This window comes from Myodes glareolus, chromosome 3 (genome assembly GCF_982192425.1).
Source record: "Myodes glareolus chromosome 3, mMyoGla1.1, whole genome shotgun sequence".
In the NCBI taxonomy this organism is placed as follows: Eukaryota; Metazoa; Chordata; class Mammalia; order Rodentia; family Cricetidae; genus Myodes; species Myodes glareolus.
Window position 1 is genome coordinate 62,510,334 of NC_142028.1, and position 15,498 is coordinate 62,525,831.

Below are 15,498 nucleotides of genomic sequence, written 5' to 3' on the forward strand. Positions count from 1 at the left end.
GTTTTTTTAAGACGTAGCCATGTCTCTCTAGGCGTTTGCCAAAATCTCCAGTCGCGACCCTGGCCACCTGGCAGCTCCTAGGCCCAAAGCCGCGGCGGTGGGGGCGGGGAGGCCGCGCGCGCCGCTTCCGCTCCTCCAGGCCGCCAGAGGGCGCCACGGGCACAGCTCCGCCTTCCCGAGGTGCTCCGCGCCGGCTCCCTTCCGCGTGGGTGAGTGAATGTGAGAGTCAGCGCTCGCGCCGCGCGCGCCGCTCGTCTCTGCTGCTCGGCGCCCATAGTCCGGCTGCGAGGGGCGGGCGCGCGCGTAAAAGCATAGAGACGGGCGTTGAGCTGCCCGCCTAGAGCGTCGCCGAGTCGGAGCCGGAGCCCGAGCCGCGCGCTGTGTCTCCGCTGCGTCCGCCGAGGCTCCGAGTGTCAGGGACAAAAGCCGCCGCCGCACCCTCTGCTCCCGCCGCCGGGGCTCATCCGCCGCTGCCGCCGTCCTGAGGAGGAGTCCGCCGCCGTCGTCCCCAGTGAGGATCCGAGAGCCATGTCGGCCAGCAGCCTCTTGGAGCAGGTACAGGCCCAGCCCGCATGTCTCGGCCATTGTGTGAGTCGAGACGGAGCCCGACTAGGCCCGGGCCCGCCGCTCCGGGCCGGGCCGCGGCGGCGTCTCTCGCGGCTTGGGATTCCGGCCTGAAGCCGGCCGCGCCCTGCGCCTCCCGGTCTGGCCCGCTCTTCCCGCTCCTCCCCGGACCTCGGCGGCCGGGTGGCCGCGCCGCGCCGCTCCGCGCTCCCTCCCTTCAGCGGCCCGGGGCTTCCCTTCCTCGTTTCCTCCTTCTTCCCTCGTGTCGCTGGTGGCCCGGCCTGGGTGACCCGGCGGCCTAGCGCTTTTCCCCGCCTCCCCCTCACCACGCGTCCCCTCAGGCCTGCTCCTTTCTTCCCCGCTCGGTCCCTGCTCTCATTAGTCTTTTTCCCCTTTCCGTTTTCTTCTCGGACGACTTGCTGCTCGGCTACGTCCCCTCCTCCCGCAGAGACCAAAAGGTCAAGGAAACAAAGGTAAGCTGGGTTCCGCCGGTGGCCGCCGGCCGGGCGTGGGGGGGGCACGCCGGACAGTGGGGGCGGGGTCTCGGGGACGCGCCCCGGGGAAAGGACCTTTCCGAAGCCACTCGGTTCGCAGGTGCCTCGCGCGGGGCGCTCGACCCTCTTGGTGTGCTCCTGCAGCTGGCGAGCAGCTTTTTCGTTAACAACGAGTAATTCATGAGCGGGTGGGGGTGGGAGGCGGTTTGCAAAGCTCCAGGTCCTTCGTTTCCCGTAGGTCTTAGGAGGCCTTTGTTTTCCCTCCTCGCCGATCACTTTCTGGAAGTAACTTATATGTGGCGGGGCGTGGGGCGGGGAGCCGGAGGGAATTGAAATTCGGAGGCGCCAATAAACCGACCTTTTAAAAAGAACAGCTTGCTCTGGGGTGGTGAGAGTCGGTTTTTTTTTTGTTTTTGTTTTTTTTCTACTTCCCCCATTGGGGAATCTCGCTTCAGCCTTGGCGCTCACCGTTATCCCTGAGAGGTTGGTTGGTGGCTCTGTGCACTAGTGTGATTTCTTCCTGGTGAGGATGTAATTGATGAACTTGGGGGAGCTTGTCGGACCAGGACATTGCTAATCTGACTTTTTCCCTCTAGTACAAAATGGATCTGTGCATCAAAAGGATGGACTGAACGACGATGATTTCGAACCTTACTTGAGTCCACAGGCAAGACCTGTGAGTAGCTGATCATTTTACATTATGTTAGACTTTCTGCCCTATCAGTTGGTCTCACTTTTGTGTAGGAGGGGGTTTACTTTTAATACTTACTAACTTGTTATAAAACGTTTATTGCAAACGTTATAAGCTGTGTGGTCCACAAAGCATGTGCTCTGAGACCATATACTGATAACAGGTCGCTGTGTAAGTGCAGTAATACTGACCTGAGTAATTAATTGTCCCTCATTTAACAGGAGTATATCAGCGCAAGAATTAGGAATATTGGCTGGTGTTTAATGTTCTGACTGCGCTGAAGGAAACATAACCTTGTCTTTTAGGAAAATTGGGTTACCAGTGTAGTGAGGAGATTCTAGTGTGAAATTCAGCGATAATCGCTGGTCTCTAGTGAACTCTTCATGTAATAAAACTATTTTGAAGTGAGACAAAGTGTGATGCTTGTTCTTTGATTTGCACTAATTTAGTGTCTCTAGAGAACATCTTTGTATACCTCTTGTGGCTGATTTATTTATCTTTAGCACAGTTGACGGAGTGTGTTCTGGAACTAGCTCTTGTAGACCAGGCTGGCCTTGAACTCAGAGATCCACCTGCCTCTGCCTCCCCAGTATTGGGATTAAAGAAATGCACCACCACTGCCCACCCAGCCTTACATAAGAGTTTTGAGATAGCCTATCTAAACGTTTTCACAGTGAGAGTACAAAGTCCATATAGGGTAGTGGTTCTCAACCTTACTTTAATACAGTTCCTCATATTTTGGACCTCCCCATAAAATTATTTTTCTTGCTGCTTCATAACTAATTTTGCTGCTGTTGTGAATTGTAAATATCTGATAAGCAGTAGATAATGGGACCTCCCCCAAAGGGTCGAGACTCACAGATTGAGAACTGCTGATGTAGGAAGTGATTGGAAAAGTTTCCACAGAGGACAACCAGCTAATCAGGAAAGTCAGGGAAGGAAGTAGAGGAATGAACTATTAATTGCTACTGTTAATAAAGTAGTTTGCTTTCCTAATAACTGTAACAGAGAATGGGAACATTTAGAATCAATATATGTATGTACATATATATGCATGCATTTGTGGGGGCGGGTTGTGGTTTCGAGACAGTTTCTCTTCTCTGTCCAGGCTGTCCTGGAACTCACTCTGAGAGACCAGGCTGGCTTCGAACTCACTGAAACCCATCTGCCTCTGCCTCCCTAGTGCTGGGATTAAGAGCGTGCACCAACACTGCCTGGCTAGAATCAGTTCTAGGTAGTGCTTGTAAAGTATTGTGTAATTCAGAATTTTGAGCTCTATGGCATGTGGGGACTTGACATTACAGGTATAGACTTTCACCTGTCTTGGCATAATCCATGCTAGTAAGAGCATTTTCTTTCTTTGAGAAGTAAGCTGGAAGCTTAAGTAGTGGCTTTTTTTCTTTTAACCAAAAATTGAGCTATAGTTATATACCTTGAAGAAGGGTGGCTTTTTTTCTTTGTGGTCGATAATCAAGAGTAATTCATTGAACTGGACATGATCTCCTCTTGCCTATTTAATTCCAGGACTAGGGAGACAGAGGCAAGTGAATCTCTGAGTTTGAGGCCAGCCTGATCTACATAGAGAGCAGTAGGGCAGCCAGGACTATTACACAGAGGTTTAAACCCTGTCTCAGTCTCAAAAAAAAAAAATAAACAAAAGAATTCTATGCTAGTCATGACTACATGCATAGTAATACTGTCTCAAAAAAAAAGTAATTTATGGGTTTTGTTAATGTTGTTTTTTAATGTGTGTGGTGTGCTTAACACAGGACCTTATACACACTAATTCATGTAATTTCTCTCCCACCCCCCGCCAGTGTTTCTCTGTGTAGCTCTGGCTGTTCTGGAACTCTCCAAAGACCAGGTTGGCCTTGAACTCTCAGATCCACCTGCTTTTGCCTCCTGAGGGCTGGAATTATAGACTTGAGCCACCACTGTCTGTCTAATTCATGTAATTTTTAGTTGTTTGCTTGTTTCTCCCTCTCTCCCTTCCCTTCCTCTCTCCCTTTCTCTTTTCCTCCATCCCTCTCTTTTTTTGGTAGTCTACTTGTGTAGTTTTGAGTAGTTTCACACTCACTGAGAGCTGTCTGCCTCTTGTCTTCTGAGTACGGGGATTAAAGGTATAAGGCACCATGCCTGACCTTATCAAACTCCATTAGCTGAAAATTTTATTATGTAGATGTGTTTAGAGGCTAGAGAATACTGTTTATGCTGTTTCTGGCCTTGGCAATACAAGTTTAAGTCTTGAGGTACTTGCTGTTTTCCAAGTCTCTTCAGGATAGCTACCTATTGGTACCTAATGAACTGGTAAATAATGAGTGCCTTATTAGAACTCTTACAACTAAGGCAGACTATATGAATTGAACTATGTATTTATGGAGATCAATTTCATGTACCTCTTTCTTTTCACTTGAGGTTATTCTGTGTGCCATAGGGTTCATTTAGTTTAATTTTGAGGTAAGTTCTTATAGTGTTGCCCTGTCTGACCTGGAATTATGTATATATTGACCAGGTTGGCTTCCAGTTGACAGAAATTCTGCCTCTGCCTCCCCAGTGCTGGGATGAAAGATGTACATCACCATGCCCAGCAGTGCTGTAGGTTTTTTATGCAAGAATCACAAACTAAGATGAAGACTTGCACAATACCATCTATTTCCTTGATTTAAAGAGTAATTGTGCATGATTTCATATTTCTGATTATTTAAGGTTATAGACTTATGTCATATTTTTCAACTTCTAATGCTAAAGGTATAGTACTAAGTTCAAATGATTGCCATTCGTTTGGCAGGTGAAATGAAACAGGAAATACTCCCTCCACTCCCCACCCTTCCATATTTAAGTTCTTTGGAGACCACTGTTTCCACTCCAGGTTATTATAAAGTTTATATAGTAAACATTGTTAGTTTATGAGGGAAGAATGCTTGGACGGACAATTGGAATAGAACTTGAAATTTGTAAGTTTGTCTTTTTTTTAACCCCCTTCCAAAATTTTCTTACACACCCACACTCTCACTAAATAGTTGGACATGTATGTGCTACTATACAGATGTGGAGGGCAGAGAACAATTTTTGAGTTGATTCTCTGTCCTCCATGTGGATATCAGGGACCTACCTCAGGTTCTTGACCTGATTACCGATTACTCACTGAGCCATCTTACCATGTTTTGTTTTCTTTCTTTTTTTATTTTTTATCATTTATTTATGTGGGTGTGGGCCTACATGGTGTGTATTTGGAGGTCAGAGGGGAACTCGACAGTGTCAGTTGTCAGTTCGCATCAACTTATGGTGCTGGTGATTAAACTCAGGTCATCAAGCATGGTGGCAAACAGCATTACCCCTTGTGTCATCTTTTGGCCCTCTTAGGATTTATTAATTTTATGTTATGTTTTGAGGTGTTTTTTTTTTTTTTTTTTTTTTTTTTTGGTTTTTCGAGACAGGGTTTCTCTGTAACTTTGGAGCCTGTCCTGGAACTAGCTCTTGTAGACCAGATTGGCCTTGAACTCACAGAGATCGCCTGCCTCTGCCTCCCGAGTGCTGGGGTTAAAGGCATGCATACTACTGTCTGGCTTGGCCTGTGTTTTGTTCTGTGTGTATTGTATGGTATGTACAGTGAGTTTGTGCCTGGTGCCTTAGAAGAGGACATCAGATTCCCCGAGTTACAGATGGTTGTGAGCCACTCCATGGGTGCTAGGAACTGAACCCAAGTGCTTTTAGCCACTGAGCCATCTTTCCAGTCCCTTCTTCTTCTTTTTTTTTTCTTATTGGACATAGAATCTGTTTTTGTTAGGTCTCAAACTCACTTTATAGCTAAGTTCTTGATTTTTACCTTCATAAACCTCATACTCACTGCTTGCTAGACTTACAAGAGTGCGCCACGAAGTCTGGCTCTTTTGCTGGGAAGCTCTTGAACACTGATCCTCCATAATTCCCAATTTTCAAATCTAAAATGAATTAATTTTAATAAAGGCATCATCTCCTCTGGGCCTGAATTGGTAGGAGTTAGAAGTAAGACTAACGCACATAGTTCCACACCTCTCTGGGATATAGAGCACAAGACCCTTTAATTCTAGCTCTTGGGAGACAGAGGCAGGGGGATCTGTGGGAGTTCAAGACTAACTTGGTTTAAGCCAGCCAGAACTACATAGTGAGAGCCTGTCTAAAAGTAACAACGGCCATGTATGATGAGGCGTGCCTTTTTTTGAGGGGATGGGAGTATGTATGGGTGATTTGCCTGCATGTATGTTATGTTCCACATGTGTGCTTTGTTCACAGATGTTGGCATCAGATCTCTTGGGCCTGAGTAACAGATGGCTGTTAGCTGCCATGTGTGTGCTGGGAACCAAACCTGAATCTTATGGAAGTGCTGCAAATGCTTTTAACTGTCCAAGCCTAGTGGTACACACCTTTAAATCTCAGCACACTGAATTCTAGGCCAGCCTGGTCTACATAGCAAGTTCTAAGACAGCCACAGCTACACAGTAAGACTCTGTCTCCAAAACAATAACAAAAATCTATATTTACTATATTTATCAGCTTAGCTTTACATGTTTACATAGGACCTTTAGGTGTGGTGTGACATGCCTTTAGCCCCAACACTTAGAATCTGAGGCAGGAAGGTTGCCTTAAGTTTGAGGCCAGCTGGGCTATAGCACATAAAAGCCAGCAACCAAAAAAGATTTAAGCAATTATCACATCAAAATTTCATATTGTTCAAAAATGCCAGGAAGTTTACAGAAAGGTGAATGGACTATTCCCTTTTGTGGTGATGGCTCAAATACTTGAGTTGTGATTGTGGAAGGAAATGTCCTGTTATTTATATTATTTATATATATGTTGTTTTGATGTATTTGCCTTTTCTTCCACAGAATAATGCATATACTGCCATGTCAGACTCCTACTTACCCAGTTACTACAGCCCTTCCATTGGCTTTTCCTATTCTTTGGGTGAAGCTGCTTGGTCTACTGGAGGTGACACAGCCATGCCCTATCTAACTTCTTATGGACAACTGAGCAACGGAGAGCCCCACTTCCTACCAGATGCAATGTTTGGGCAACCAGGAGCCCTAGGTAGCACTCCATTTCTTGGTCAGCATGGTTTTAATTTTTTTCCCAGTGGGATCGACTTCTCAGCATGGGGAAATAACAGTTCTCAGGGACAGTCTACTCAAAGCTCTGGATATAGTAACAATTATGCTTATGCACCCAGCTCCTTAGGTGGAGCCATGATTGATGGACAGTCAGCTTTTGCCAATGAGACCCTCAATAAAGCTCCTGGCATGAATACTATAGACCAAGGAATGGCAGCACTGAAACTGGGTAGCACAGAAGTTGCAAGTAGTGTTCCAAAAGTTGTAGGCTCTGCTGTTGGTAGTGGGTCCATCACTAGTAACATCGTGGCTTCTAGCAGTTTGCCTCCAGCTACTATTGCTCCTCCAAAACCAGCATCTTGGGCTGATATTGCTAGCAAGCCTGCAAAACAACAACCTAAACTGAAGACCAAGAATGGAATTGCAGGATCAAGTCTTCCACCACCCCCAATAAAGCATAACATGGATATTGGAACTTGGGATAACAAGGGTCCTGTGACAAAAGCTCCCTCACAGGCTTTGGTTCAAAATATAGGTCAGCCAACCCAGGGGTCTCCTCAGCCTGTAGGACAGCAGGCCAATAATAGCCCACCAGTGGCTCAGACATCAGTAGGGCAACAGACGCAGCCATTGCCTCCGCCTCCACCACAGCCTGCCCAGCTCTCAGTCCAACAACAGGCAGCTCAGCCAACCCGCTGGGTAGCACCTCGGAACCGTGGCAGTGGGTTCGGTCATAATGGGGTGGATGGTAATGGAGTAGGACAGTCTCAGGCAGGTTCTGGATCTACTCCTTCAGAGCCTCACCCAGTATTGGAGAAGCTTCGGTCCATCAATAACTATAACCCTAAAGATTTCGACTGGAATCTGAAACATGGCCGGGTTTTCATCATTAAGAGCTACTCTGAGGACGATATCCACCGTTCCATTAAGTATAATATCTGGTGCAGCACAGAGCACGGTAACAAGAGACTGGATGCTGCTTATCGTTCCATGAACGGGAAAGGTCCCGTTTACTTACTTTTCAGTGTCAACGGCAGTGGACACTTCTGTGGAGTTGCAGAGATGAAATCTGCTGTGGACTACAACACATGTGCAGGTGTGTGGTCCCAGGACAAATGGAAGGGTCGTTTTGATGTCAGATGGATTTTTGTGAAGGACGTTCCCAATAGCCAACTGCGACACATTCGTCTAGAGAACAACGAGAATAAACCAGTGACCAACTCTAGGGACACTCAGGAAGTGCCTCTGGAAAAAGCTAAGCAGGTGTTGAAAATCATAGCTAGCTACAAGCACACCACTTCCATTTTTGATGACTTCTCACACTATGAGAAACGCCAAGAGGAAGAAGAAAGTGTTAAAAAGGTAACCATCTTATTCAGACTATGGGGAAGGAGAAGGCCTTAGAGAGGATAAGAAAGGTATTGCAGTGAGTGAATGGTTAATAAAAGCTCTGTAAATAATGGTGTCATTTAGCAGCCTAAGGCTTTATGGGAGGATAATTGGTCTTTTGAACCCTAGTGTGAAGGAATGTGAGCTTTAGTGGAGAGCAGAAACAGTACAGTTTGAACTGAACTGGTATAGACAGATAATTGTAAAGCTGCAAGAGGGAAAACTGAAGTGAAAGGAAGAGGGTGGTGGGTATAATGTACGGGAGAAAGTATTAATGCTCTTTGAAGTTAGTCTTTTGATAGTTTTGTGTTAGTTTGATAGTTGGTGTGTTACCGCCCTGAAATCTGTCTGCTTCTGACAGTCGATTTTGTTTGTTAGAACTTTGCTTTACTCTTTGTAGTGTCCACTTTATTATTTTTTTCTTTTCAGTGATGAGAATTGAAACTAGGATATGCTAGGCAAGCCCTTTGTTCATTGTGCCACATGCCCAGCCATAGAAAAGTTATCATATGTAATACTTTATTATATGAAACTTTAAAACAGCAGTAAAAGGTTGGAAAAGCAACTGGTTGCTGTTCTTTTTTTCTTTTGGTTTTTCTTTTTTTTTTTTTTTTTGATTTTTCGAGACAGGGTTTCTCTGTAGTTTTTGGTGCCTGTCCTGGAACTAGCTCTTGTAGACCAGGCTGGCCTCAAACTCACAGGGATTCGCCTGCTTCTGCCTCCCGAGTGCTGGGATTAAAGGCGTGCGCCACCACCGCCCGGCTTCTTTTGGTTTTTCAAGACAGGGTTTCTCTGTGTAATAGCCCTAGCTGTCCTAAAACTAACTCTTGTTGACCAGGTTGGTCTTGAACTCGAGATCTACCTGCCACTGCTGGGTGCACCACCGCCACCCAGCTGCAGTTGCTGTTCTTGCAGAGGACGTGGGTACAATCCTATTACCCACAGGGTGGCTTGCAACCACGCATAACCCAGTACCAGGGGAACCAACAGACATGCAAGACCACCACATGTGTTCATGTAGAACATTCATGACCCAAAAAAACACCCAAAAACCTGAACATTAGAAAACCTCTTAGTTCTGACATTTTATTACTCAGTCACTTTCTATTGTTTTTTCTGTATCAAGTGGAAAGAGTGATAGACAAAGGATCCAAACTAGAGTGATTTGTTTGAAATAGTGTTTGCTCTGAAGGTATTAGGTATATGAAATTTTAGGATCATAGTGGGGGGGAGTGTTTGATTTTATTAAAATTTACTTTTATATTTGTTTGTATATGGGGCTGAGTATATTCATGTGCACCACTTGCTTACCTGTAGAGACCAGAAGAGGATGTTGGGTGTTCTGGAATTGGAGTTACAGGTTGTTGTAGGCCCTGCCATGTTGGTGCTAGGAATTGAACCCAGGTCATTAAGATGAACAGCTAGTGATCTTGACCACTGAACTGTCTTTCCATCTTTTTATTACTTACTCATATTTTATTAATTGTGTATAGGTGTTTTGCCTGCAGGGGTGTCAGCCATGCAGGCCTGGTACACACAGAAACCACATGAGGGTTTCAAATCCCATGAAGCTGGAGTTTCTGTTGAGTTATGCTTACTTAATTTTTGTTCTGCTAGTGATTGAATTGAACCTGGGGTGGATTTGTATTTTTATTTTTTACTTTATACCAGTGTTCTGGATGGAATGAGGTCATTGAGCATATTAGGGAAACAGTCTGAGCTAAGCCCGTGGCTCTATAATGATTAACTTTTAGTCACGGATGTATTTGGATTAAATTCATTGGAGTGATTAAATGAGTAAATGAAACTTGGAGAGAGGATCTCATAGTTTAGACCTCAAAATCATTAACTGAAGATGACTTTGAATCTCTGAAACTAATTTTTTTGTTTGACTTTGGAGTCAGATTTACAAGATAGATCAGGCTGGCCTTGAACTCACAGAGATCTGTTTGCCTCTGATGGGATTAAAAGATGTTCACCATCACTCCCAATGCTTGATGCTAATTTTTAAAAAATATTTTAGTTCTTTTTTTTAATCTTTTAGATTATGTTTTACGCTTTTGTATGTCTGGATGGTTGTGAGCTGCTGTGTGGGTGCTGGGACTTGAACCCTGATCCTCTGTAAGGACAAGTGTTCTCCCATCCAAGTACTAACCAGGCCTGACCCTGCTTAGCTTTCGAGATCAGATGAGGTCGGGCTCATTCAGGGTGGTATGGCTCCAAAGCTAAAGAGAAACCCTTTCTTAAAAAAAAAAAAAACCCAAAACAAGTGCTCTTTAACTGCTCAGTCATCTCATTGGACTCAATAAATATGTAGCCCAGACTGACCTTGAACGTAAGGTGTAAGATTCTTAGAACTGACTATTCTTTTACTGTTTTCCTAGAGTGAATGCAGTAATGAAGGTTGTCAAATAGTGTCTAGAGTTAGGAGTGTAACTCTGGTAGAATGTTTGGTGAACATGCACCAGACCTTGGGTTCTATCCTTAGAACCATCCTCCTTTAAATAAAAAGGCAGAGACAGGTGAATCTGTGAGTTTGAGGGCAGCCTGGTCTACAGAGCGAATTCCAGGACAGGCTCCAAAAGCTACAGAGAAATTGTCTTGAAAAACCATAAGTAAAAAAGTAAGTAAATAAAAAGGTTCATTTCCAAAAACCACACATAAAGATTTATATGAATGAGTATCCTAATTGTTCTTAGGCTGGTGAACAAAACATCAGATAAAAATTAAAGTCTTTTTTTTTAAAACTGATAATCAGCCTGCCGCTTGTTTTAAGACTGTTTTAATGTCTACTCTTTTTTTTTTTAGATTTATTTATTTATTTTGTATATAACATTCCTTCCATGTGTGCCTGCAGGCCAGAAGAGGGCACCAGATCTCATTATAGATGGCTGTGAGCCACCAAGTGGTTGCTGGGAATTGAACACAGGACCTCTGGAAGAGCAGCCAGTGCTCTTAACCACTGAGCCATCTCTCCAGCACAAAATTAAAGTTTTGATTATATTTGTGTCCCATTGCCTTTTAGTTAATGTTCTGTGTGGGAAGAGACTCAGGTTTCAGGAAGGCTTCATGCTTGCCCTGTTTCCTTTTCAGTCAGAATTGTCTGCCTCAATTGGTTGTTCCAACTGTCTTTGCTTAACTGACTATAATCTGTTATTAGTTTATTAGACTCCCAAGAAAGTTTTGTGAGAATGAGATTCGTAGCTCATCAAGGCACTAGGTTAGGTGTGTGTTCTTTGTGTTAGTCACAAGATGGCAGAAGACTGGGTGGCCTGTAGGGTGGTAATGCAGTAACTTGAAAGTAACTAGGAAGCACTTAAAACTTACCCTGAGGATGACATCACAGCTATTCTGAAGGTCCATGATCAGACTTGTATCTTGGCAGACCATACCGACGTAGAGATGACCATTATTGCCAACCATTATTACTGAATCATTCTGTCACCTGATGTAATTCAGTATCCTGAAACCTTCAAACATTGCATCTGTCTGGCTTGATATTTCCAGTAAATTTTAGTAATATCTTTGTGTCTTTTTAGGTGTTTCACTCCTCCTGCCTTCCTACCTCTAGCCCAGCTGGCCTTGAACTCCCGATTCTCTTGCCTCCACCTGAATGCTGGGCTTACAGGCCAGTCATGTCCTGATTTGTAACTTTTTTATATATTTATTTATTTATTTATTATGTATACACTATTCTGTCTGTGTTTATGCCTGCAGGCCAGAAGAGGGCACCAGACCTCATTACAGATGGTTGTGAGCCACCATATGGTTGCTCAGGACCTTTGGAAGAGCAGGCAATGCTCTTAACCTCTGAGCCATCTCTCCAGCCCCGATTTGTAACTTTTTTAAACTTTGTATCTAAAGTATTAATTGTGGGAGAGAGCACACACACACCCATGCATGAAAGTGGAGGTCAGGGTTGATCTCCATGTAGGTCTTTGGCTTGCTCTTACTGGCTGAGCCATCCACTGGCCTGGTTCATAACATCTCTTTAGCTCTGAATATTCATTCTCCACTTATTTGTACACCACACCAGGCACTGTGACATCATTTTAGTGGCTTTGTAATCTGTTATAAACTTGTTTTTTATTTGAGACAACCTGACTGTGTAGCACAGACTAACCTGAATTCGAAGTAGTTCTTCCTTAGCCGCCTAGGATTACAGATGTGAGCCATTGCACCTAGATTCTGTATTTTCTCACTAAGTGATTAACTTAGAAATCACCATACCTGCCTTTGCTCACAGTGCTCAGGAAGCAGAGATAAGTGAGTCTCTGGTGGGCCTGGTAGTGACTTCCAGGACAGCCAGGACTACATGGCTTATCTTAAAAAAAAAAAAAAGAAAGAAAGAAAAAGAAGGAAGGAAGAAAAGGAAAAATACTTATTGTTGGTTTCCATTTATTCCAACACTGAAAGTTACCTCCTCAGACTTTCTGAATGGACATCTATTCAGTTGTTTGTGGGTGTTTTCGTATACTCAACTGTGGGTAGAAGTCAGAAGATAACTTGTAGGAGTCAGTTCTCTATTTCCATCATCCGGAAATGTAGCTCTGTTGGTAGAATGCTTGTTCAGCACGCACAAAGTCCTGAGTTCAGCTCCAAGCACTGCATAAACTGAGTGAGTGACCTGTGATGCCTCTAATCCCAGCACTGGAAGGGTGGAGGCAGGAGGATCAGAAGTGCGATGTTACCTCTGGGGCTAAACTGGGCTACAAGGCATTCTTGATCTAAAGGGAAAAAAAGAAATGGAGGAATGTGAGTGAAAATTCTACAGGTTCAGCATCTCTGCTATTTGTTGGGTTGTTTAGGGGGGAGAAATGAGCAAAGCCTATATTTCTTTGCTGAAATATTGTAAAGGTGGCTACAACTTTTGAAACATTGTGTTGAATTCTCATGCCTTGATTCAGGGGACAGTGTGATAAAGAACTTTGCTATGGCTCTTTATTTTGTTGTCACTTATTTTTTGTGTGTTTGTATACACTGGGGGGTCTGAGCCATCTGTACATGTGTAGGTCTTCCCTGGGATCATACTTAGGTTGACAGACTTGGTTCGAGCACTTCACCTACTGAGCCATTGTTGACCTGATTATAGCTCTTGAAAGAAAAAAAAAACTAGTAAATTAAGACAAGCAAAGGTGATCTCACTCTGCTTTTCTGTATTCACTATTGACACCTAGGTTTGCAAATGAGCCAAAAGGAAGAACACTGTGTTCAAATGGTTCCATCACCAGAGGTTGATAGTTAAGTTGTTGCCGCCCCCTTTTGGACACAATTATAACTCTAAGAAAGGTAGTGCAAGCATCTGTAATACTTTCCACCCTGCTGAGTAAACAAGCTCCAGCCGACCTGGCGTGAAGGGGTAATTAGAACATGAGGTCACCTGAAATGTATAGAGCAGTGTTATGTTCCATTGCTGACACTGGGTCAGCAAGGTGGCCCCGTGAGTAAAGTGCTTGTGTGTCAGTCTGACAGCTTGACTTCAGTCCCTAGATCCATGTTTTTATTTTCTTTTTCTAAAGATGGGACATTGTTTTTCTAGAGATGGTCCAGCAGTTAAGAGCACATACTGCTCTTGGCAGAGGATCTGAGTTCAGTCCCAGCAGCCCTTCATCCTGGGTAGCTAACAAATACCTGTAACTTCAGCACCAGGGAGGTCGGTGCCTTCCATGTCTGAGGGTACCTGAACTCACTTGCATAGACATATGTAGTTAAAAATTACAAGGCTGGAGAGATGGCTCAGTGGTTAAGAGCACTGCCTGCTCTTCCAAAGGTCCTGATTTCAATTCCCAGCAACCACATGGTGACTCACAACCATCTGTAATGAGATCTGATGCCCTCTTCTGGCCTGCAGGCAGACACACAGACAGAATATTGTATACATAATAAATAAATAAATATTTAATAAAATAAAAATTACAAAAACTTTTAATAAAAAGAGATGGAGTTTGATAGAGAAAGATGTCAACCTCTGACACAGACAACCACACCTATAACACACTCAGCTGCACACTGCATAAAACACATTTAGAGAAGATAGACTCATATAAGATTTGGCTTTATTTTTTTTTGGAAATAGGGTTTGTCTATGTAGCCCTGATGTCCCAGATCAGGCCGCCTTTAAGTTAAACTCACAGGGACCACCTGCCTCTGTCTCCTGAGTGCTGGAGTTAAAGGCCTGCACTATGGCACACTACATGAGTTTTACAGAAAATAGGTCTGGCTGGGCATTGGTGGCACACGCCTTTAATGCCAGCACTTGGGAGGCAGAGGCAGGTGGATCTTTGAGTTCAAGGCCAGCCTTGTCTACAGAGTGAGTTCCAGAACAGGATAGTTCTAGAACTGTTTTCACAGAGAAACCCTCTCTCGGAAAGCTAAAGAAAAGAAAATGAAAAATATTTATGTAACTGGAAAGATGGCTCAAGCGACTTAAGAACACTTGTTGCAGATGACCTGGGTTCAGTTCTCAGCAACCACAACATGGCTTATAGTCATCTTTAACTCTAGTTCCAGGGGACGTCACACATACGCGCACAAAGTATGTATTTTTATGTCTGTGCGAGCCTGAGTGCATCACGTGCAGGAACCTGAGGAGGTCAGTTCCCCTGGAATTAGAGTCCATTTGATGAGCGTTTCAAGGGTTGCGATTTAATGATAGGCAGCATAAACAAGAATGAATACTAATGGTTCTGAGATGTCCTAAGACTGAGTGGAAGATTGTAGTCTACTTATTTTAGTTCTCGCAAAAGCTATATGTTTATATCACCTCATTGGCAGAGTTAGAGCCTAAACAAGTTCTTGGGTAATTTAGTCAAAAGCTACTTTACTTAAGGTTCATGATCCAGCAAAGGGGTAAAGAGGTGGGGCACTGGGTAGATGTGGAGAAAGTACAACAGTATAAATGCTCCCCATCCCCTGAAAACACTGATTTAAAATGTTCTTTCTTTCTTTCTCTTTCTTTCGTTCATGTTTTTTGTTATTTGACAGACTTTCGCTATAGCTTTGGAACTTGTCCTAAAACTAGCTCTGTAGAGCAGGCTGGCCTCGAACTCACAGAGATCCATCTGCTTCTGCCTCCCGAGTGCTGGGATTAAAAGAATGTGCTACCACACTGCCCAGCTCTATTTATTTGTTTAATTTTTGAGAAAACAATTTGTGTGTGTGTTTGGAATGTGCGGACAGAGAACATGTCCTCCACTTTTACATAGGTTCTAGAGATTAATTTTGATTGTCAGACTTTATTTTATTTTTGCTTTTTCTCTATGTACACAAGGGC

The 15,498-nt window shown here is 44.0% G+C and overlaps 1 protein-coding gene across 1 annotated transcript; it reads left to right on the forward strand.

Moving 5' to 3' along the window:
* The first annotated feature begins 331 nt into the window (after positions 1-331).
* Ythdf2 (YTH N6-methyladenosine RNA binding protein F2) lies at positions 332-8,194 on the forward strand. Its single transcript, XM_048434177.3, is given in 5 exon segments — positions 332-555; positions 1,013-1,037; positions 1,655-1,734; positions 6,615-8,169; positions 8,172-8,194. Coding segments are annotated over 5 exon segments (1,710 nt in total). The 5' UTR covers positions 332-528.
* Positions 8,195-15,498: the final 7,304 nt, after the last annotated feature.